At 36.6% G+C, this 25341-nt stretch overlaps 1 protein-coding gene across 10 annotated transcripts in view; it reads left to right on the top strand.

Moving 5' to 3' along the window:
- IKZF2 (IKAROS family zinc finger 2) overlaps positions 1-25341 on the top strand; it is a 159406-nt gene that overhangs the window by 778 nt on the left and 133287 nt on the right. Inside the window, exons 1-4 of one of the 10 annotated variants that reach the window (XM_046644121.1) lie at positions 1371-1391; positions 1520-1621; positions 3117-3165; positions 3957-4064. In XM_046644121.1, the coding sequence (XP_046500077.1) occupies positions 3132-3165; positions 3957-4064 (142 nt within the window). In that variant the 5' untranslated portion in view covers positions 1371-1391; positions 1520-1621; positions 3117-3131. Of the gene's footprint in view, positions 1-128; positions 347-1370; positions 1392-1492; positions 1622-3116; positions 3166-3956; positions 4065-4205; positions 4295-25341 lie in introns of those variants that run through there. The other 9 variants (XM_046644125.1, XM_046644123.1, XM_046644127.1 and 6 more) reach the window with 9 other exon arrangements.

Genomic DNA, 25341 nt, shown 5'->3' on the forward strand with positions numbered 1-25341 from the left:
TCGGCCGCCCGCCGGCGCCCCGGGCCCCGCCGCCCGCCGCCGCCAGCCCGCCCTCCGCCCGCGGGCGTCTGCGCGAGCCCGGCCGGCGGGGGAGATGTGCTCGGGCTCCGGCGGATCGGTTTCTCGGGGTTTGACCAGCTGTCCCGGGCTAACCCTGCTCCTCGCTGAAGATGGAGGAAGTAAAAACAGGATTACCCTTAGCTACAGATCCACTGCCTTAGTTTCCACCACCAACTGCAGTGCACAAACACACGTTAGGCACAGGAAAGAAAGAAAGAGAGAGGACACACTAACAGTAAACACAAACAAAAGGGTGATGGGATTATTTTACTGATGCACTGCTGAGGTAAATCTCCGCTTGGCTTTTGCGTGGTGAAGAACAGCTCTTGTTTTATTTGTCTTCTGATTCATAGATTATATATAAATATGTGTATCTGATTTGCAAAAGGGGGGAGTGTTTTCAAAGTTAAGTGTAATTATATAGCATCTCGTTTTGCACTGTGATGTGATCAAATGACTTGTTGCTGTTAACCAGTAATAATAATATGGATATTTTTCTCTGGGAGGGATGGATTGTGGTTTTGATTAGGGTAATGATTTCTGTAAAGGACGCTCAGGAAATCGGGTTGAAGATGATGTCCTCTGCCTTAATTTATTGTCCCCTCCTTGTAATCTGTTTATGGGATGTTAATCGATTAATCAGTTCTCATCTCTATAGCTGTCATGGATTTGGACTTGTTTGGCTTTGTTGTAACTTGAATTCCAAGAAAGATTGGGTAGCCTGGAATAAATTGCGGCAGTCCAGATAGAAGGTAATATCCAGATCCTGTTGGAATTAAGCAACAACAACAACAAAAACCTGGTATGACACATGTAAAAAGGCAGCAGTTAAATCACTTTGATAGGTTCTAGTATGGACGAAAGAGATGGAATTAAGATTTAATTTTTTTCTTTTTCTTTTTTTTTTCTTTTGGCCAAGGGCGAAAAACAGTCCTGTGAAGTTGGCCTAGGTTCCTTGCTGGGTTGTGCCTGACCATCCCTCCCCTCCTACCCCCCCACCCCCCTTTCTTTCAGTTTTCTTGTCTTAGCTTTTGGTCGATTCTTAAGGAACCGGTGGATCAAGTTTTTTCTCTTCTTGTTAATCGCATTGCTGTAGCACTGACTGACCTCTCTCTCTCTCTTTTTTTTCCTCTTTCCTGAAAGTACGTGGTGCCATTCCTGAGTGACTTTTCCTACTAGACCATCCCAAAGGGACGAGGGGGAGGGGTGAAAGGAGGAGGAGGAGGTGGAGGAGGAGGAGGAGGAGAAGGGGGGTGTTCCTTCTCTCTCATTTCTTGGTTTTGTTTATCAGCCGATCTGTTTGCTGGATTTGGGCTCGGAATGACCCACCTGTAAAGTGCTTTTCCTTCCTCCTCGCCTTGAACTCTGCAGGGGGCTTGGCTTGGAGGGGGCAAGGGAGGGAAAGAGAGAAGGGGGAAACACAAAAAACTTCTTTCTTTCTTTCTCCGTTTATCTTCAGCCCGACATTGTCACCTCCTCTTTGAGGGGTTAGAAGAAGCTGAGATCCCGACAGAGCTGGAAATGGTGATGAATCTTTTTTAATCAAAGGACAATTTCTTTTGTATGTACATTTCGTTTCTCTTTCTCTTTTTCTTTTTCTTTCTTTCTTTCTCTGAGGGTTAATAACCATTTCATTGATGGGGCAGACTTCTTTCGCTTCTCCCTGACGTTTCTTTCTTTTTAATATGTGTGTGTTAAATGTGTACCTTTTTAAAGAGATAAACTCATTTGTAAAATATCCGAAGAAACTGCTCCCCTTTTAAACTTTACGGATGCCTTTCTTTAAAGCCTTATGTAATCATAATTTGAAAGAATTTGATAACAGTACAGCAGGTTGAAATTTAAGTGCTGTGTAGTGACTGAGTCGGGAATTTGATCTGATTATTCCATAAAGAAAGAAAGAAAAGTTTTTTGGGGGGTAGGGAGGGTGGTGGTGAAGAGGGGAGGGGAGGGAGAGGGGAAGTGGTTTTGGAGACAAGAAGTGAAGCTGCCTGTTTTCCAGTAAGTAATGGAGAAATTCCAGGAGCCAGGGCTAAATATACTTGGCGATCAATACAGAAATGGCTCATTGTGAATAATTTAGCTGCTGGTGCAGTGAGAGTTTTGAAACTAAAGGCAAAAAGGACCAGGGCCAAAGAAAAAAAAATAAGTAAGAATCTCCTCAGGACATGTCAGTTCTTTTAAACTTTTCCCTTCAAAGACTATAGTTTGCTTATCGATCTTTTCATTATGTGAAATCAAAGCTAGGGGGTGTCATCTCATACAATTTACTTTTTGTTTCTGAGAATTAACTGCTTGTTTTGTGTCACTGGTGCATGAAAATAATTCCCCAAACTTTAAAAAAGTGATCCTCTTCCCGACAGCAAAAAGTTTATGAAATTTTCAAAATCAGAACGTATTCAGTAGGCTTGGCGTTTGTATCCAACCATGGTCTGGCAGGAAATTAAGGTTACACTGAACAGGTGCTTACGCAGAACTTGGGGTAGGTGAAAATGTCAGTCCAAGTCCAGCAGTTGGGTAACTGCTGCAGAAACCTTCGAGACACACTTGGGCACTAAGTTTTTTGTTTTGTTTTCTTATGTTTGTTTGTCCTCCCCCTCCCTATTAGAACATGATGAACCGACTTGCAACAATTGTGAATAGAGCTATCTGTATACTAGGGAAGTCCTCTCACTGCAGTGCGATTGTAGGAAGTCGTGAATGGCAAAATACTTAAATCCCCCTTAAAGCTGGCACATTTGGGGTGTGCCCCCCCATTTCGTTTTTCTTTAAACCAAGTAAATTCTGACGAAAAGAGTCATTCCTTTCTTGCTACAGCCCATCTCACAGCACACTTATCTTTCCTCCCCTATCTCCAGCAGGAATCAGATCATTTGCAGAAAGAGTTCAATGACTTGCAAATGAGCACATGCAGTACACTGTAGTATGTTTCTTGGGCACAGGTTGCAGCAGCAGCAACATGGACTAAACTGCTTGGAGCTTCACATAAGTTAAGCATTTAATGGCAGGTCCTGAAGGGAGTCACTGTGTTAAGGGGATCATCTTTTGTATTGCAGCTCTGCACTTTGACTATGGAAACAGACGCTATTGATGGCTACATAACGTGTAAGTATTCGTTTTCACTAATTTGTTATTGGTAATATAATAAAATTATGTTTGTATTACCTGTATTTTACTTTGTGAATTATACGTTTTCTAGAATCTTATTTTCTATCTGTTCACAATTTCACTTTTCAATGAGTTTGAGAAAATAACAGCACAAAAGTAAAATAAGGAAATATACTTACTATATTAAGGATAATATTTAAATCAGTGGTAGCTTAGCAGATCAGCACTTTCCTACTTCATTTTTTTCATTTGTTTTAAGTTGAGAATAGGTCAGGTTACGTATGTGTCTACTAATATGGCATGTACTAAATATTTACCACTCTGTAACCTAATTTTTCCAACACATAATGTGTAAGAGAATTAGCTTCTTTAAGTTGACAGGCTTTTAGCCAGCTCTCTTTCAAACATCCAACTCTCTGAATACCAGCATTTTGGAAAATGCTCTTTATAAATACTGTACGCTTAATGATTAAATTAGATGTTAAAAGAAAACTTTTTTTCGACCAAAGGATACTTTAGAAATCAACCACTCCAATTCCCCTTATTTTACAGTTAAGATTCTTGCAATAATGAAATTTTGTAATTTTTTATAGGACTGGTTGTGGCTTTTCATCCTTTCATTCATTTACTATATTTCTAAATGATATTTCCTTATAGTTTCTTTCAAGGGAACAGTGTATTACGTTAAAATTTCAAGGCTCTGCGTGCCACTGCATGTGTGCAACAAAGTTGGCAATTAGATTTTATGTGACAACGAACAGAGACCAAAAGATTTTATTTTGTGAAAGCAGGTGACAATGAGCTTTCACCTGAAGGGGAGCACTCCAGTATGGCAATTGACCTCACCTCCAGCACACCCAATGGACAGCATGCCTCACCAAGTCACATGACGAGCAGTAAGTCTTCATTTTATGTTTTTTTTTTCCTATTTCTCTAGCGACAGACTTGATTTTGTTAGGTCTGTGGGGTCCTCTCAGATTGTGGTGTAGCTGCTGCTATAGATTTTGCTAAAGAAAGAACAACACAGATTTATTCCTGTTCATTCTGGTATCATAAAACATGAGCCTGCTTACTAGTCTGAACTATCCCAAGGTGGCCTTTGGGAGCTGGTGCTTACCTGTATCAGGTAAGAAATGTTAGGCTTTGCTGGTTGTTGTTTTGGCTTGCTAGGTTTATGAGTAGATTTGTTGTTGTTTTTGGATGAAAAAAATATGGAAACACGTCACTTCCAAAGGACTCTTCACAGTAAAAAAAATGAAATAATTTTATATTGCCTTGGCACAAAGCTGGTACCATCAGTGGCAGAATTGCAGTGTTAACTTGCCTTTTTCTTTTTTTTTTAATGTGTGAAAGTTTCTTCTCCGAAGCATTGGAAGTGAAGTGTAATTGAAAATTTGTGCAAGTTATTTGCATCCATTTCTCTAACAAAGTGAAAGTGTTTTGTTTTTGACTGTCCAGAGAACTGAGAAAGTTCGGAAAGATGTTTTGAACTTGCAGGAATAGACAGTGTGGGCTAGTATTTTTGAGAAAGAGTCATTCATTCATGGAGTAAACATTGTTTTTCTGTAATAAAAGAGCAACTGACGTGCTGTCAGTGACAGAAGACAAAATATTAAGAATATGGTTTGTTTTCTTCTTAATTGTAATATTTATCAGTAGTTACCAAGTGCAAATGCTCTATTACTCCTACTCAAATTTAATTTGAAATCTTGTGTTTTCATTATACTTTTGGTATGTGTTATATTCTTATATAGAAAGGACATCTGACATATATAATTATAATTTAAAAGTTTTCTATTTGAGTTTGGGTGAGATGTGAAGGAAAGATATTTTCTTTCCTTTGTTTTATTAGTCGAGAGAACAAATTTTACTTGCTACTTCTCTCTTATAGTTCTCAACTCTTAAAGTTACTATAAAGCTACTAGCTTTGTAAATCGTCAAATATCCAAATTGTAAACAAAAGTATATGGAGTACTCTTGAATACATTTTGCAGTTCATTAACTTTAAGTGATTCTAGCTATTGACTTGAAATTTTGAATGAACTATGTGAATTTACTTATTTAAAAGTTTTCTTTCTTTTTATTAATGGGAAGCACTTCCTAGGAAGATTTCATTCTAGAAGCAGTTATTGAAATTTCTTTATCACATAGAAAGAAAAATTAGTAGTGAGTGGGTGAACGTATAGTAAATTATAGTGCTAATCTCTTATAATGGCTCTTGTAGCATTAATTTATTTTTTTGCTAGTTAGCTATTGATTTGATAATAGTTACACTACTTCTGTGATGTTGGCAGTATACGTTGTACATTTTAACATTTAGTATTCCTAGTTCTTTGGTAGAATAGATTTCATTTCTCAGATAATTTTTGTATAATTTTCTAAAGCGTAAAGATAGACTGATACATAATTTCTGTTAGCTAAATATTTCGCTGTTGGCTTTAGAAACGTTGAATATATGGGATAGATAATCATGGTTAATCATAGACTTTTGACAGTCATCCCCTAGCCAACATTAGAATATAGGCAGGGAAATGCTTGTTAATTGGTTAATTGGCTGCTTTATTTGTGAATTTTGATTCTGGTTTTGTAAGTGCTTGTTTCAAAAAGGCAGTTCGCCCATTTATTTTAAATACACAGTGCAGAGTGTAGGCATGATCAATTTGAACAAATAAGAACTATGCTTTTGACGTTTAAGCTTTTCTCACCCAAAGGCAGTAGAATTATGTTGGGCAAAGAGTTTTTTTGTTTCTGTTTTTTTTTTTTTAACTTATTAGCCTGTGGCAATTCCATGTTAGTCTAGTTTTTGGCTAGGCTGCACGTGTTTTCACCTTCTTTTCCAAAGAGTTGCAGGTTAAATGTTTTGGCTCTCACTTCAGAGCTGTCTGTTCCATCCTTTATGTAGCCTCTATTTACAGTATCTAGGTTACCCACTTAGGTGTTAGATGGAGAAGATACCCATTTTTCCTCTCAGTTAGATCTAGGAGAATATTGGCATTTTAGATTGCCAAAGCAAGTAGTGTAGAGAGGGACTCTTGTCTATTAATTAGAATAAGAGACCTAGAATCGGTCACTCAGATGTTTTTCTGTGACTTGGAATAATTTGTGTGTGTGTGTGTGTAACCTGTCAAATCACATGTTTCTGAGATCACTGGTTTTCCTAAATCCTTTTATATGCATTGTTGACTTTATGAAATGAAAACAACTTATTCATTTTCTGCTTTTTTTTTTAAGCCTTTAAATGTACTTCCTGAAGGGCTGTTGCTTCCAAAAACAGAATTGCAGTTTTGATTGAAAGTATTAAAGCCAAAAGTAAATGTGGAAACCTTTATGACTGAATAAGGAGAGGACAGGCGTATATGTGTAAGAGGGAAAAAGTTATTTTAAAATAGTTTAGAAAGAAAGTAAAAGAATTGACGCCTTTGATTTTTATAAAATAACTAACATTCTGGCAATAAAGTATCAATACGAGGTGATAGCTCACTAATTTTGGCTTTAGGAAAGTGGCAGTGTTACTAAAAGGTCCTAGTCATTTGTTTAGGTTATTTGATGACTATTCTAAGATGAAGGGTATCTGTACGACATGCTGCCAGCTACTGTATAAAAAATAATGACAGCAGCTATCATTATTTGACAGTACTAGAAGAGAGCATCAGCGGCTCGGGAGAGAACTAAAAATGTTATAATGCCTGACAGTTTTGATTTTAAAATTCAGCATGTAAGATAATCTTAAAAAGAAGTAAGAGGTAGTAGTGATCATAAAATTTTATAATGACTACTTCCTATGTTTTAGAATGAATCTTCTTGGAGAATTTTCGACTTTTTCTTATGAATAAGGGTCTCTTTGATGAGAAGATGGGCATTGTCGCCTGAGATCATTAGTGTGTATACATTGAGTCTGCTGACGGTCTTCTGTGTCAGGGATGACAGTATATACCTTGATGGCTACTGGAAATACACAGTGTTAAGTGATTTTAAAAATGGAATTTAGAAGTTAAGAATCTGAGACACACAACTCACACAGAACAATCTAAAAGTAATCCATATTGTATTTTGGCCCATCAGATGAGATTGACTTTGTGATTCCCTCTGTTTCTGGGTTAGCTCATTTCCAAATCTTGCATAGATGCTTCAGTATTGGTATCGAGCTGTTCTATACCTGCTGCTGACTATTTTGAAAAAATTTTAAAGTTCAAAACTTGTAATTAATATTATTTTTCTTATCTCCTATTTTTATAATGTCAACAAGTCAATTTTCTTTGGAGAGAGTTAAATGGTATGAAAATACATTGTGACACAAACTTTGTTTCTATTACTTTAAAACCTTTACATGGATCAACTTCACAGTCAATACTATTTATCAGTCAGTTTGATGGGTGGGTGGCATGTATGGAATTGGAAGTAGTAATTCTAGTTTTACAAGACTCTGACCAATAATCAGGTCAGGGAATCTAGTTTATTCTTTTCAGAGTGCTTCACATTCATTTTTTTTTTCTTAGCTAGTTTCCATTTTTAGAACCTAGTGAGGCAGAAGTATATTATGGTTTCTATTTTTCATATGTGGAAATGGAGGCTTAAAGAAATCAATTGTCCTCTTAGGTCCCTTAGCAGAAGGATGAAGTTGTCGGGATTGGGACCTAAAACTGTGATATTACTTTGTGGGTTAGTTTGATTACTTAACTGATATCTCTCTATAATGTCATTATTTCGAGGTGTCTGCCATGTCCAGTTCTCACCCGTGTCTTAGTGAGAAAAACAGTGTTACAGACGTAGAACAGGGTTGTTCTGAGGGTGGAGTGATATCAGATGATGGTGGTAAGCAGATACTCTAATGCACTTTGTAAAGTATAGCTCATGCTATGGACTCACCAGCTTTCTGAGTTGTCTCCTATAGCTTAGTTTGGCAGTCACCCTTGGTTGGATTTCTATAGGATACACCCTAATATAACACCAGATGGGCTGGATGTAAAAACTCACTTTGTTTTGAATTGTAGTACTTAGATTTGTGTATATACCCAACATACCCTACCTTTAGTTTTACTTGTTAGGAAATTTAAAAAAAAAGTTTGATTTGATTTCTTTACACTTATCAGAGGTGTCATGGCTATGTGCCAGAAGAAAAAAAAAAAAGGAACTAAAGAAGTATGCATGTGTAGGGAATTAATATAAAAAATGCTGTCATTTTTTCTTTTCACCTCACTTCCACCCTTCCATCTTTTTAGGCTGCTTTGAAGTAAGAATAAAGATCTGTCTTCAAGAAACAAAACAACTTACTGTAGAAGTGTTCTCCTGGTTGCCTCTATCTTTGTCCAAATCTGTCTTCCCCACTAGAAGTACTTCTTTTTTTTTTTTTAATGTAACATGATTGGTTAGGTTCTTTTGGGAGTACCTTCCTTCCAGCCGTAATGAATTGAGATCTCTAGGTTCCATTCTCTTCTCTCCTAACTTTGAATAGTGATCTATTTTGATGTTAGGGTGTTCTGAAAGATCAATAGCAGGGTCACAGTCCTAAAGTGAGGTAGAATATGTTGTTTTCTTTGCTTTTCCTTTATATCTGTTTATATCAACTGTATTTATTGATCTGATAGTATTCTCCTTTTGTGAATTAGTCAAGACTCAGAATCTCTCTTTGCTCTGAAATAGATCAGGAGTATTTAGGAACTATTTCTCTTATTATAAATGTTTAATCACCACTGGAACAAGGGAAGGAAGGGGGGCATAGTTTATTGACTGCACAAAGGATGTCCAGCACTGTGATAGATGCATCCATCTTATTTTACTTAGTCTCCACAGCAGCTCTGTGAGGTAAGTAGTTACTCCATTTTGTAATACAGAAAACTGAGGGTCTGAAGCAGTAGATATTAAGTAGTTAAAAATATGGCCTCTGTTGTTCTACAAGCCTGTGTTAGAATTCCCGCTTTGTCGCTAAATTGCTGTGTGACCTTAGGCATGTTACCTCAGGTCTCTGAGCTCCAGTTTCCTTATTTGTAGAATGGGGATAAGGAATACCTACCTCCAGTGGGCTGTTGTGAGGTTTAAATGAGGCAATATATGCAAAATGCTTAACACAGTGCCCAGTACATGCTGAGATCCAATGAATAATCTTGCTGCCATCACTCAGAGCAGTCAAGTTATTTTTTCATCGACCCATGACTCATAAGAAAAAGGGTTTATTTTCAAATCCAGATCTGTTTGAAATTCAAGTCTTTTGCTCTTTCTTTTTTACTACATAGGTCTGTGGAACAGAGATAGGAATTTCTAATAACTTAGGGTAAAATAATTGAAGAAAAAACCTCTCATTTAAAGCATTTAGGAGATTTTGGTTAAGAAAGAAGTAGAGTGTGTCTATATGTTAGAATTTTTTTTTTATTGGATTTCAACGTTCTTGAGTACAGTTTTGTGTTTTTCATTATCTGTAAAGAAAATCATTGCTTACCATTGGTGCTCCAAAGACACTGGTCGTTAAGAATGGAAGAAAGCAAAGTTCTCTTAATAGAGCAATTTATCCATATCTAGAATCAAGTTTTCCTTAGAAAAATCTGCATCTAAAATTTCACCTTATATGACGCTTCTGGTGGTACCACACATTCTCATTTGATGATACCCAGTCAGGCCTGCTTGTTGTTAATTGTGCATTTTGGAGGTAGTAGTTGAGGTGTTTTAAATTTGAAGTAAGTTTAAAATATAGTTATTACTTACAGCATCTGACATGTTGCTGTATTGTTCTAGTTGATTAATTCAACAAATATTTATAGTCTACGTTTTATATGCCAAAGATGGATAGTACCCCATGCCTGTCCTCTAGAATCTCACGCTAGTTTGAAGGCATACATCTCAACAGGGCATTCTACTGTGGTCCGCTCAGCGGCCTGATTGTTATGAGGAGTGGGGGACGATACTAGTTTGCGAAGACTTCCTGGAGGGAGAGGCTGCTTAAGTTGGGACTTATTTAATCAACAGGATTTGGGAGAGAAGTGGAAGGTTTTTTCAGTAGACGATGCACCCGCAATGGGAGATGAGAAATGACGCGAGATGTTCTGGGAAATACAAGCAGCTTGGTATTTCTAGAGTGTAAAGTTGGAGTTGAGGAATTTGTGGCCAGAGATGACTCTGGAGAATTGATCAGGGCAGGATGATGGAATATCTTGTATAAGAGCAAACTTGGATTTCGTTTTCAAGGGAGCCGAGGGTTTTAACAAAGCAGGTGATGTCCGTCTTTTGATTAAAGTGGGTCACACTGGCTGCCGTAGGGGGAAGAAGATTGTGGATGGGGACCAGGCTAGAGGCAGGGCCTTCTTTAACAGGCTGTTGCAATGAGTGAGTGAGAAGTCAGGAGAGCTAGTGGTAGTGGGGATAAAAAGACGGGGAAGGATTTGGGAAGTTCTCAATAGCTTATAGTGGACAGGACTTAGGTAATAGGGTTGAGGAAAGAAGTTCACGATGAAGATCTCTAGATTACTGGTTAGATGGTGGTAGGTTCCATCAGGGAAGATAGGAAATACTGGAGCAGGTTTCCAAGAAAAGACATAGTTTAGTTTAATTCTGGATATGGAGAGTTTGAAGCACCTGTGGAGTCTGGGAGAAACTAGTGATGAGGGAGGTGGATAGATTAGACTGAAGTGTGAATTTTCCTAATGAAGGAAATCTAATATGTAGCTTGTGGTGTGGTTTCTTTGCTCCTGTTTTACTTTAACGATAGTTTGGTATTTCTTAAAAATTCCTGCCTAAGTAATTCTCAGCATTTGATCAGTGACCTTATTTCCCCATTTGCCCCAATAAATCAAAATTCTCTATTGAAATGTATGAGCACAGGTTTTAATGAACTCTCTTTGCTTAATGGAGTCCTGTTATGCCAGTTTCAGAGGCTGGGTTAGTGATGGGATTGACTCACTGATTTTTAAACAAAATATTCCAGCCCTTCTCTTTAAAATTGTTTGGTATGTTTAACAGCATAACTTTTATGGTTATATATTTAAAAAAATCATAAGGCTGATGTCTGCCATATAATCCAATGCCTCTACTGTAATGATTTGTCTTTATTCTGTAACCTATTTCTTTATAAGTAAAAATGTAATTTAAAATATATGAGGAATGATTTGTTAGCTAAATACTGTCCAGTTCTGCCACATTAATAACCAAGGAATTTAATACTTTACCCAGAACCTTTTTGGAAACTTTGAGATAAAGGTACTCACATGATATATATTATTTGAAAATGAATTGGTACACAATTTTTTAAAAAGTATATAATATTGTGCCCCTTGGGGTAATATTACTTAGATGGAATATTGTGGTGTAGAAGACGTCTTGACATAATTAACATATTTGTTGCTGCAAAATATCTATTATAGAACTCCATCTTAAAAATGTAAGCTCTTATTTCTCAAGACGCCATGGAGTTCCAGATGAATGTTAATGATGGAAATACTTCATCTGAGATTTCCTGTATGTGGAGATTCAGAACTCTCTAGAGAGATATTTTTCATCTTTCAATCATTGATCTAACAAACATTTATTAAGCACTTACTTTGTCTGATTCACTGCTGATGCTGGGGTGCAAAAAATATGTTAGGTTTTTTTGTAGCAGAGATTGTTATCTTTCAAGGTCTAGATGAATTCTTATTTTATTTGAGCTATTAATAATCCTATTGCATTTAGAAGCAAATAAGTGTGATGTGCTTATGATGATTTATATCCATAGTACATGAATGAATTGCTTCTCACGTTTTACCACAGAGTTTTTCAAAAGTGTGTAAAATTGAAGATGCACAATGAAACAGAGATGAAAATAAACCAACTTTTAAGATAGGCTTCCACAGGATGACAGTTCCCCAAGAAATTTTTTATAATGGAGGATTTGGCCCTCAAGAGTTCTGAAACTTGATTGACAGCACACTTAGAGTGGATCCATATCTCAGGGTTAACTCCCTTTAAACACATTTACAGAATGGATATTGAAAACCTGAATGCCAGTATAGGTCTATATCTTGATTAAAAATAAAACAAACAAAAAACCCCCAACCAACTAACGTAGGATCTGGATCACTCCAGTTGGCTTGACCAGACCATTTTGTTCTTGTGAACTGACCTATATGGGTAATCAGTGAAGGCTATTTGGTAAGCAGGAAATCTGAACAAAGGGAGCCAGTTATATAATTCAGATGTTTAATGGCATCAGAGTAAGAGAGCCTGATAGCTTCAGCATCACAATAGAGATAGCATTGCCATTTGGATCATTATGGTTGAAGTCCTTTGTCCAATTTTTTCTCCCTTGAATAATGGACATGGATTTAGATTCCCTAGATATAGGTTCAGCCAAAATATTTCTGACAGTCATGTTTTTTTCTTGGCTTCCTTGTGTAAATCCCCCAGATTCAGTCTTTAACTTATATTAATACATGTAACCGGGTTACAACCAATTCTTGCTGGCCGTGATCCATTCATTGTCTTTAATGTAGTTTTACATCTCTGCTTTAGAGTTTTTTCTTTTTTTTTTTATTTTTTGAGGAAGATTAACCCTGAGCTAACATCTGCTGCCAATCCTCCTCTTTTTGCTGAGGAAGACTGGCCCTGAGCTAACATTGGTGCCCATCTTCCTCCGCTTTATATGTGGGATGCCTGCCACAGAATGGCTTGCCAGGTGGTGCCATGTCCACACCCGGGATTCGAACTGGCGAACCCCAGGCCACCAAGCAGAATGTTTGCACTTAACCACTGCACTACCAGGCTGGCCCCTCTGCTTTAGCAGGTTTTTAAATGTTGGTTTCATAGCTTAACTCTATGAAAGCAATCTTTTTTCTTTTTGATTTGATTTTTCCTTTTTCTCCCAAAGCCCCCCAGTTACATAGTTGTGTATTTTTAGTTGTGGGTCCTTCTAGTTGTGGCATGTGGGATGCCGCCTCAGCATGGCCTGATGAGCGGTGCCATGTCTGCACCCAGGATTTGAACTGGTGAAAGCCTGGGCCGCCGCAGCAAAGTGCGCGAACTTAACCACTTGGCTACGGGGCCGGCCCCCCCTTTTTTTTTTTTTAAGATTTTATTTTGAAAGCAATCTTATAATGCACAGGAATGTTGATGGGTGGTGTGGTCAGCAGTTTAAGAGGTCTTAATATCCATTGCAGATGAAGATGGAAAATAGTACTGCCACCTGAGAAAGACAGCTGACGTTCGTTGGGGATCTAGAAGAGCCTCTAGTTTGTAGGTCGGGAGGAACAAACATCACGCTAGTTTCATGAAATCATTGAAGCAGCCTGACTACAGCACATGCGATTTTATAGAAAATTACAGTATTTTAGGTTAGTTAATAGGGAAGCCTATCTTAATTACTGAATATGAATTTAAGAATATTTTTCAAAGCATACAGCTTTATTTTGGGGCCACACATTGATTTCAAAGAAGCCGATCGGAGATTTTCCGGGTGTGACTCTTTGAGGACAGTGACCATGGTGTGTGTCTTCATCCCCAGTATACAGTGTCATACTGTGGCGTTGTTGGAGCCCAGGAATTATTTGTTGAATTAAGCAACTACTTATGATTAGCATATTGCATATGCATTTAAATAATGTGCTTCTGACATATTTGAAGAAATTTGGAAACTTGATGTTGTAGTTGTTGAAATAATTCTGAAGTCCTGATTTCCTTGTGATTTTCTCTGTTTGGGTATGCCTTTATTTTAACCATGTCTTACTCTAAAAAAAGAATTTTGTAATCTTCAGATCAGCCCCTAAACGTGATCTCCGAGATTCGAAACAGCTCTTATGTTTTCTGATTCTGTACAGTTATGTTCAGTGGAATCCAAGTTAATGTAAATGTTTCCGTGAATATTTTATAGTCGTCATCATCATCTTCATTACTAATATCTTTATAAAGCACGTTTAGAGTTTACAGATTGGATTCCACATACTTAGAATTTCAAAACCAGTTCTCTATCACTTATTTAAAACTGCTTTTAGTAGCATGTACAAAATGGAATGCTTCAATTAACTTTTCATATGCACTCCAGATATTTTGAGGAGCATATAATTAATCAGTGTAAAGTCACGTTCTAATAAATTAACATTCTGGGTGTCTACACCTTTGACATTTTTGTCATTGCTCTCTCATACTCATGGAAGCTGTAGTTCTGTGTACCCCTGACGTGTCAGTCCTACCTGCTTCTCACTAAGACATCAGTACTCAGGGCTTGTTCATATTTTGCAGTGCTGGGGTACTACATTGCTCCATTGCTATTGAATTAACCTTAAGAATTTCTGGTTGAGTGGTAAAGAGGTACCATTTCTTCTACAACTATATAAAACATTTCTTTTATGGTAATTTTCAAAAAGATCCTTGTTGTTTAAAACATATACATTTTTAACAAGTAATATTTACCTCAGGAAATATGTTTCTTTAATAAGATATGTCTTACGCATCTTTTAGTCAGACTTAGGTCAATATCTTTATTATTCCAGATGGTCTAATATAGATTTCTTATTTTCAATACATTTGTTACCTTTTTGACTGAAAAGTTGCATTTTTATACCTTTTAGGGCTGAGGATATGTTTATTTTCTGATTGAAATAGGTCCATTTATTTCTATTAGATTGCTTAGGTCATACTTATATCACCTACGGCTTAGAAATTGGCTATTTAAGAATTTTTAGGCATTGAAAATAGGTAAGCAGTACCTGATCATTTTTTAGAAACTACTTTAGAATTATAAACACTTTAAAAACAGATTCAAATATAGTATTTTGAATATAAGATGAGTTCTATTATATTGCTGAATGTTTGCAAAATATTTGAATGCAGTAGTAGATTTTGTTTGGACTTAACTAAGAACTAGGAAAAGAAATATGAGATATTTTCTGTGATCTGCTGTTTTTAAACTCTCAAAATATGAATTACACACTGCCTTCTGTCTGAACTGTGACAAATTAATGACCTAATGACAGTTTTTGGATTCAGTTTTTTGGAAGCAAAAACAAAAAAGAAACACTTCCTGCCCCCAAACAAAACACAATTTAAAACTCTTTTTTTTTTACATGTTGTCACAGTAAGTCTGTTTGAGTAAAAAAATGTTGATAAATTTGAGCAGTTTAAGTTGGTCCCAGGTTGAGTACAATAGTACCAGTTTGAGTACAATAGCTGGTAAGAAAGTTGAAGAGAGATTATTTTTTCAGCAAATCAGAGAAGCTATAGTTAACTAAAAAATTGCTTTCATAAAACTGTACTTACAAGAATAGCATTTATGTTTTAAAAGTGTGTGTGTGCATGTATGTGAATGCAAAGAAGAATTTAGGACAAGAGGGAAACATCAAACCATTGATAAAGGTCCACTTCAGCGTATGTGAGGGTACACGGTGTTTTGTCGCTTATTCTTAACAGTTCTGCATTATTTGGATCTTTTGCAAAAGATCTTTTACTTGTCTAATTAAAAAAAACTAATTCAGTCAACCATCTTCTTAAACAGAGTACGGAGCTAATGAGAGAGCTAATAAGCTAAATAAGAGAGCAAATGATAGCTCTGATTACATAGGTTTAACCTTGAAATTTCAGTAATATTATAGACTAATGAAAATGGACCGCTGCCATTGATGATAAATACTGAAGTCAGGGTTTTATTCTCATGTACAAGTTCTGTCTACAGACTTATTGAATATTATTTAAGATTTAGTCTGAATATAAGGTATTTTCTTAGTTGCTGTTATACAGTGGAATTTCCAAATAAAGTCATATACTCTGAATTTTTTTTTATGAGTGACAATCATTCATAGCATGGAGTGCTGAAAACTAAGTAATGTACATGTCAGTGTACTTCTGGCAATGGTAATGGGACATTGTAACATTATGGTTCCAAAAGAAATATGAATACAATGAGTTAAAACTTATACTGGGATATTCTGTTCTACCTTGTATATGATAATCAAGTTTACATTTTCAAAAGATCCGTAGTCTCCTTTTCATGTTCATCAATTTAAAACTCCATTGAGTGTTGCTGATTTCTTACGTTAAAACTTTTAAACATACACTGTTTTTAGCAAGGCAGCTGTGGTATATAGCTAATGTGGGTAGGACCTGTGAAAATAACTTAAGGTATATGAGAGGAAAAGAGTAGAGATGTGAAGTATAGAGAACACAGAAGAGAGTTAGCTGGAGAAGAAAGAAAGAATAAAATGGCAAATCTGGAGGTAAGGGACGAGTCACAGAATTCACTAGCGTTCGTAGATCTCCTAGACAGAGGAATAGGACAAATGAAAAATAGGATCTTTCTGTCGTTTTTTTCTTTCTTCTTACCGAAAGCAAAGAAAAATCTGAATTTATAATTAGTCAAAGAAGCTACCTCCTTGAATGCTGAGGAATGTGGCAATAAGACTATAATGGTTTCTGGTAGAAGATAAATGGTACATACTGAGATGCAATAGGAAGAAGTGTCCTCCTTCAGATATCTGAAAGCAGGGGGTTGGGGGAGGGCCATGTGGAAGGTGGGAGCAGACAGGTTAGAACTGGGGTCCTAAGAGTTTCAGCCTAGAAAGATGGGCAGATTGAGGCAGTATAAAAATATAAAAAAGTATAAAAACCTAGAACAGATTGTTTGCTGTGTAAACTAGTCGTGTTACTGCTGGCCATCTTGGACTAATCGATTGCTGTTGTCTTTTGCAAAAGTGGCTGTGTAATTCACACTGTGTGAGAGGGAGATCCTAACTGGTTATATTCCTAAATTATTACTGATGCAGTCAACTTTGGTCTTGTCCCTCTGCTGCCTTTTTACTCCACTGCAGTGGGAAAGGGGGTTGGGGAGTTAGCACCATAGACCTGCCAGAAACAGTAAGAACTTTCTCTGTTTTTTTTTTTTTTCCCCCTCTTGGGAGCTGGCAGTGAAGAGGTGGCAAGGTGGAGCTTGACATTGAGCAGAGGAGATGGGGTTTTGCATCCAGTTTTTGTTCTCTGATCTGTTGTTTTTCCATTTTCCTCCCAAAGTATCTGAGACACAAGCACCGAATGTTTCAGGAGACTTGCTTGTGGTCATACTCTGTTCAGAGATGTAGCGTCCCCAGATTGGCTTTTACTCACTGGAACAGTCTTCTAAAATTAACCTGGATAATACTGCAGTAAAAATTTATCAGACATGAGATGAAGTTTACACGTGTATTATTGTTGAAGGAAAGATTTGCTAAGCCCATAAATAATAAAAACAAGATCAGGGTATATGTTTAACTTGCCTAAGAAAACAAACTGTTTTTAAGCCTATTAAAAGTAACATTTTATTTGTAGAGATACTTTATGCTATTGCCCATGCTTTCACATCTAACATACAGTGTACATACAATGTGTTCATTAAAACTTGAACTTAATATTTATTTAAACAGTCTCGGAGGAATCTACTCTTCCAGGCATTACTTAAGCATTTTATTTGTTAGTAGAAAATAATAAATATATATTTTAAAAAATTACAGCATTGAATGAATTTTCCTCTCCCCTTCCTCTGTAGTATAAAAAAGTGAGCCCTTATGTATAACAAATGTGTGACCCCTAGATAGATGTTTCATCTCTTGGAGTCTCAGTTTGTGAAACAGGGACATTGATATCTACCTTGTCAGAGGAATGGCAAGCATTAGAAATAGTATATGTAAGCCTCTAGAATGGTGACTGGCGCGTAGTACGTTCCCCAGAATGGTAGCTATTATTTTATTGTTAGATCAAAAGAGTATGAGAAGAACTTGAATCAAATAACTAAAAAACAGGTCCCACAAACATCTTATATCAAATAGTTGTCTAGGAAGAACATGCTTTTCGTCTGCTTTTAATCAACAATAATAAAAAAAAGTAGTCCCAAGCATTGCCAGTAAAACACAAGATATCTATGTCACTGGACTGGCTATTTTTGCTCTTCGTCTGAGTGGTATCAGATAGTCCTTGTTTGAAAAGAAATGTGTGTGAAGATATGAGGCAATTATTAATTCTGTTGTATTCAAATCAATTACTGACGAAATGAAACTAAAATTACCTAATTAAAGCAAATCACAAATAAACCTGCTCTGTTTGTGAGGGATAGAATTGAAATGGTAATTGTGCAGTAGTAACGCGTTTCATTTGAGGACGGCAGTTCAGAAGATGCCTTTGGTGGCAGGACTTGACTGCACGGTCTGCCTCCCTTCCATCCTGGCCCAGCCCACGAATGAATGGCCCAGCGAATGATCTTTGAGCAGGGACTTGTTTACTTGTATACTAGGTGTACTCGTGAGTGAATTCCCAGTATGGTCCTGAAGTTGCATGAATTTCCATACTCATGGTACGTGCTATGTATCTATATCATAACGCATCTCTCTGTGCTTATCAGGAATTCTCAGAACTATGCATCAGACCCCAGTAATGTCCATTTTTTCTTCTTACCCTGTGAACAATCAAGGAGAAAAGTGGATCTTGTTTTAAAAAGATTTTTATCAGGGTACATATAAACTGGCTACTCGTAGGTCATTTGGTTAAAAGGTACAGAAATCTTTGTAAATCCTAATGAGATCATTTAAAGATACAAATTTGAAGTTTAACTTTTCTTGGGTCAGAGTTACTATTAGCATAGTGACGGTGCAGGTGCAGTCAGTCTTTCTAACCAAATGATCCTTTTTATCCGGAAGCAATTTCTTCTCTAAAAACTAGGAAGCCTTTATCACTTCCTATCTTGTTTTATCATTACTCCATTATTTGTGTACGTCTTATCTCCGCTGTAGGACTGGAATCTCCTTGAGGGCAGGGAAAATGACAGTAACCTTAGCAGCCTGAGGGCAGGGGACAGAGCAGGACTTCAGAGCTGGACAGACTTGGATTTCTATCTTGGCTGTGCTGTGTGTTAGTCTTCATTTCTCCATTTTTCAAATAAGGAAAGTTAGTGCTTGTCTCTTGGGGTTGTTGTGAGGATTAATAAAATAACTTTAGAATAGCTTCTAAAGCCTAAGACATTTCGAGAAATAATTCAAGAAATATTAGTTTTTCCTTTTCACAGAAGCTCGCTAGCACACTGCCTTATACATGGTAGTCTCTCAGTTAAGAAGGTTGCCTATTAACTTTTAAATACATTTTGAGTTCATCTGTGTTGCTTATCTGACTGGGCCCATCAGAGACCTCTCTCGGGTAGTCCTGTAGCTCATTACTCAGATTAACCCCACAGGTTTGGTCACCTCAGCACTGCGTGTGCTGAGGTACCAGAGACCAAATCACCCAGCTGGTCTTTTTACCCATAAGACAGTTTTAGAATAAATGGTCTAAAGTTAGTGCTAGTTTAGACTCCTAGCACTGTTCCCGACGCTCATTCAAGCAGAATTCCACAGTGGACTAAAAGCTTCAAGTACTTAGAAGCTTCACACGGCTTCCTAAAAACACGTCTCTTCAGGTCAGTGGCACTCTAGAATATAGAGATAGATTTTATAAAAGACTTTAAAAGAGCTGTAGAGAATCTTGATTTAAAAAAAATTATATATATGTGTATATATAAGATTATATATATATATATAAAGAATAAAAGAATTGAAATTTGCTGCAGGACGTTTTGGTTATTTGTTGGTAAGAAGTATGAGGTAAGAGGTATTGTTGAGAAAGTTTATAGTTTTAAAGTTGTTATTACTATTATTATTATTTTGACTGACTATTTCTAATCTCCCTGCCCCAGGATCTCTCACATCATAACTTGGCTGTTTAGTAGATACACATTAAAATGGGATGCAATACTGCTGTTTTTAGTCAACTCTTATCCAGTAGCTAAATCCCAAAGATCGTTTAAAAACCTGTGAATCAAATGGCTCGTGCTGGAAACTGTACATAGTTCTTTTTATGCTGGTTGTGAGGCCAGACTTCAATTTTCTTAGAGCAGTTGTGATAATTATCACATTTGTCCATGATGTAATTATTATAACAGTACCTAGGATCAGATACACAACCTTTAAGAAAGTTTTTTTGGGTTTTTTATCTAAATCTTTTCTTGAAATATTGTTTAAATGTGTCCAAGCAATTTTAGATGAGCAGTCCTTATCTAGTTTTACAAACATATGTTTGTAATGATTCCTATAACTACAAGAAATAAGGCAGTGTATTTAATAGGTTGGAGAATACCAAGTCTTCTCAATGTTTATATTGTACCAGGTCATCTTCTTAAGAAATAATCTTTTATCGCTTCTCTACTTTTGGTTTTCCATTTTTTTCTTTAACATTAGAACAAAATCGTATGCTATTTGGAAGATCCTGAAGTGTAGTTTGCTTGGCATAAGGTTCTGTAAATTAAGCCCATAACATTAAACTGGCATATATAGAAAGCAATGTACTTAATCCCAATTGAACTGAAAAGGTTTGAATCTGTATAGTAGACATTTAATGATAACAGGTCATCTGCATTTTTATGCTGAAAAGAACCCTCTGTGGTACTCAATCTGTAGTTCTCTGCTTGCTGTTTTTTTTCTTTATTGTGTGAGTGTAAAACACTTTTAGCTGCTAGCAAGGTTGTTTTTAATCAATTGAAGTGCATTGTTACCAACTTGGATGGCTCTTCAGGATGGTGGGGAACGTCAGCATCCCCCCAGATCCTTGCTTTTCAAAGGGGGACTTCATGGATATTTTGATTATTACTATATTTTAAGGGTCATATATCTGGTTGGGCACAACTCTGGTATTTGATGCCTATTAATTGTATGCATCATTTTATCATGAAACATTTTATTGCTTTAAAATGCTCTCCTGCTTTGAAGTTTGCTCCTGATGAGAGATCCTGGGCTTGGTAATTAGTATTTATTTCCAAGTTTCTATTTTTACATGTTTTGATTTTCTAGATTACTAGCTATTGAGATCAAGGAAATGATCACTTTAGTTGAAATCAGAAAGCTAGAAGCTTTTGATAGAAAAGTGAGAAGCGTCTACTGCCCCTATCTAAGACGAAGAGATAGAAGCTGTGGCTTCATTGGAAGTGTTGTAATCAGTGGCGGCCAATTACTTGGTGAATGGTAAACATTTGGTATTGCTCACCTTTATCTGTTAGCAGCCCTTATGTCTCCATCTGCAGGTCCTCTTCTCTCTTTCTCAGTATGTTTCTTTAGATCCCGCAGATGCTTTGACTTTCAAATCTGTATTTGGTACTTCTTCAAACTCCACCTCCAGTTCATCAGAAACCATTGGCTCTACTTCTAAAATACATCCTGAATTTATACAGTTCTCACCATCTTCACTCCTACAACTTTAGTCTGAGCTACCATCACTTCCTAGTCCCCTAAGCCTAAAACATTGCAAAAACTTATACCTGGTCTTCCTGTCTCCATTCTTGCTACTCTCTGCCCCATAATCCACCCAATGCCAAAGCTAAACTTTGTAAACCTAAATCAGATTATAACAAACCATTGCTTTAAAGAAAAACGTTTTCTGTTGAGACTAGAATAAAATTTAAATTCCTTTCCAAAGTCTACAAGATCATAAAGGATGTGGCTCCTGCCTCCATCTATGACCTCCTCTTCCACCATTCATCTTGTTCTCTGAACTCTCAAAACACCTTCCATCTTTCTTCACCTTGGACATTGCAAATTCATTCCCATTTGAGGGTCTTTGTACTTTCTGTTCCTTCTCTTTGGAACAATCTTCTTCATAACTTTTCCTGAAAGGCTTCTTCTTTTATTATCTCAATGATTGTCTCCTGGGAGAGGCTTTTTCTGTGCACCTTAGGAAAATAAACTCCTCTCAGGCATTCTGTGACATTACTTATTTTATTTTCTTTATTATACCTAATAGTATCTGAAATTATGTAATTTGTCTCTTCTCTCAACACACACTTGAGGAACGTATGTCTTGGTCACTGATGGAGCTTCAACACCCAGAATAGAGCCAGAACATGGTAGATAATAAATGTGGGCTGAAGGACCAACTGAATTGCTATGCTGTCCCTTCCATCAGTAGAATTGTGTGTGTGTGTGCGCGCGCGCACACGCACACACCTTGATACAAACACAGTATTTTATACTGTAATATCCATTCCAAGGCTGTACTTTAGAAATCTGTATATTGAGGCCCAACGTCACATGGGGAATTTAGAACAGCAATTTAAAACCTTGTCTTCTGGCTCTTGGTCTGCCGTTCCTTCCCTTACATAATATGCTCATTCCTTCTTTTCATCTATTTGTTTATTTACTCCATTTACAGCAAATATAGGGTACTTGTCTGCTCTGGAACATAGCAGCTCCTCTGGGTGTGGCTGTTCTTATGCTTTGGAGTGAGGCCCAATGGAAGTGGTCAGGAGGACTGACTTGCAAGTTACATATATGTGAGCTCAAGTCTTGGTTCTGCTCCTTACTCTGAGGTTGAACTTTAGGGAATGGCTAATATTCGACTATTTTTCAAGTCTGTAGCCTTGGAAATGTTCCTTGATTTTCTACATTCAGTTCCTTCAGCTATAAATATTACCTGTCATAAGGTTTTAAGAAATAAATGCAATAACTCACATAAAGCTCTTGGCTCATTTTCTGGCACAATTATTTATTATTGTGTGTGGGTTGTAAATATTTGCTTATGGTTTTTATACTTAGTAGGTGTGGTTCCTATGATATTACTTGAAATATAAGTAATATCCACTCAGTCTAAAGTTATCTCTTGCCTTCTAGAGAATAAGTTTATTTTTCTGACTTGATTGTTAATAACATTTAGAACATTCTCTTCTATTAAACAAACAAACAAATAACAGGTTTGCTGTCCACAAATTTCACTGTTTCACAAGTCTATTGTGGTGTTTCACAAATCTATTTTACTTTATAATGGAACTTTATTTAGCTTTTCTATTTGATTTTATATTATACTTAATAGTATTTTAATTATTATGGTTGATTATCATGGTAATTTAATAGTCTCTTAGTACTTAGGAAAGAGAATAATTTAAGAAAACAATCAAATCTCATTTCTTTAGTTCCTAGGATGTTTTGGAAATACATATTTTTTAAGTTAGTTAATTGGGTGGAAAAATTGCATATTATAATTTTTTAGAAAGGAAAATTGATCTATCTAACCAAAAATTCTGATGATAAACTAGAACTGAAGAGAAAATGAAAACAAGTATACTATTGATTCTAAAATACTTTTATTTGGGTTGGATTGTCTTCATTCTATCACTATATGTGCATAATATAGATCAATAACGTGTTCAGAATGGGATTAACTATCTGGAAGGAAGTGGTGTTATCTAAAACCTACAGCTGGAAGATACAAGAATTAGAAACTTAATTGATTAATGCTGGATCACATCATTATCCAATGATTAAAGACTGCCAGATGGAACTGACATAATGGGGTTTTCTTTTTGGAAAATAATATCTTAATTGTAACAGCGTTCCACTTGGTATTTAGTAAAAATGCAGTTCACTGAGAACACACTCAAGGTTTAGAAAGAGACCTCACCTCTGTAGCTTAGTGGTTTTGGTGCTTCTGATGCAGATTTAGGGAGAGGTTTGAAATTAGGATGTAAAGCCTGAACGGCATGACTTCAGCTAATGTACTGTTTGCCCTTGACCTCTTCTCCACAACCTGCCAGTAATGATAGGTCTTTGACAAGTGTAACTGCCTTATGTCCACTTTATTTACAGTTTTTATAGCTAATGAATAATCAGAAAAAAGTCCATCAGGACCTGAGAGTTTAGCTCTGTCACAGCAATTTACAGATGGTGCGTGCTGTGGCTGTTACAAACCATGCCCTATAGTAGCATTTGATGTAAGTAGCTGCTCACCATTCTGTATTGTGGTTGGCGCTGGAGAAATAGAAAATTGGTCATTTCCCGGCAGATAGCGGTAAGTTTCAATTCAGTCAGAATGCTGTATGTACTGTGATAGGTTTATAATTATTACCCAAAGATTGATGGTTTTTTGGTGAGTGTAAATTTGTGCAGCAGTAATCCATTAAGAAATCAATAATCATTCCATTCTGATGTGTAGTTCCTATTCACTGTTATAAATGTGTACCCAGAGCTGAAACCAATGCCTTTTTTTTTTTTTTTGAAATTGTAGTTGACACTATTGGAAATGAGGGGATTATTATAATTTTTTTTTCTTCAAGCCGATTCTTTTACTTTGCTTTGTGTTCTCACGCCCCATTTGGCCTACCTAATGGAAGGCTGCATATTTTCTTAACATTAAAAAATTTATTTAGATCTCTTCTAATGTTTCTGTCTCCTTTCTTCATCTTTTACTTCGTTGTTTAATGATGGCAAATTATTTGTAAGTTGAAAGTGCCTCAGTGTTTCTTTCTGCAATGTGGAGGTGATTTATTCCCAAATCTGTGTTGTCGGAAAGTGGTAGGTTCTTCCCTTTAAAATAAAGTTTTAACCTTAAAGCTATAATCCTCCGATAAAAAACTAATCTGAAATTTACTTATTACTGGTCCATACTCAGCACTGTGCTAGATGCCATTCAGGTAAGCCGGGATTAGATGACATTGACCCTGCTCTCAGAAGAGCTTATATTTTAGAGAAAGAGAGACTGAAATCAGCCCAATTAACATAAGGATGTGGAGAAGAAGAAGAGTAGTGGGGGAAATGTCAGCTCTGAAACCATCAATTATGCAAGTTCCGAGCTGGGACTTTGGTGTTAGGGCATGTTAGTGCTGGGATGATGGGGTGTGGTTGGTGAGCTTCGTCCCACAGGGGATGTGGCCAACGTTACAAAATTCTGCCCTGGTCGAGGGCAGAAGAGTCGTCTAAAGAAAGACTCTAAATAAAAGTGATATAGGAACAGAGTATAAAGTTAGAACAGTAGAGAAGGATATCAAATGAAGAGTAAAAGCCACACTGCCCATATCATCCCGGTCTTCAGTTTTTTAATTGTCATTCCATAATTTTTCAGCATATTCTAGCACATTCAGTATAGTGCTAATTCAGTGAGAATATAGACCTCTACGTCTAATATTTTTTCCTTTTCTTTTAATACAAATGAGATTACTCTCTGCATACTGGCTTAGTAGCTTGATTTTTCATTTAAGGATTTCATTTTTTATATCAACACTTGTTCTTGGGTCCATATAATTCTATTATATGTTGAGGATACTTAACGAGTCCTTCACTGATGAGCATGAAGTTTCTTTCTGGGTTTTGCTGTTACATAAACAGTGTTACAGTGAAAGGCCTTTTCCACCCATTTACCTCAGGATACTTGACTATAGATTTGCTATGTCAAGAAGTCTGTGCAGTGACC

The sequence above is a fragment of the Equus quagga genome, chromosome 17 (genome assembly GCF_021613505.1).
Source record: "Equus quagga isolate Etosha38 chromosome 17, UCLA_HA_Equagga_1.0, whole genome shotgun sequence".
Classification (NCBI taxonomy): domain Eukaryota; kingdom Metazoa; phylum Chordata; class Mammalia; order Perissodactyla; family Equidae; genus Equus; species Equus quagga.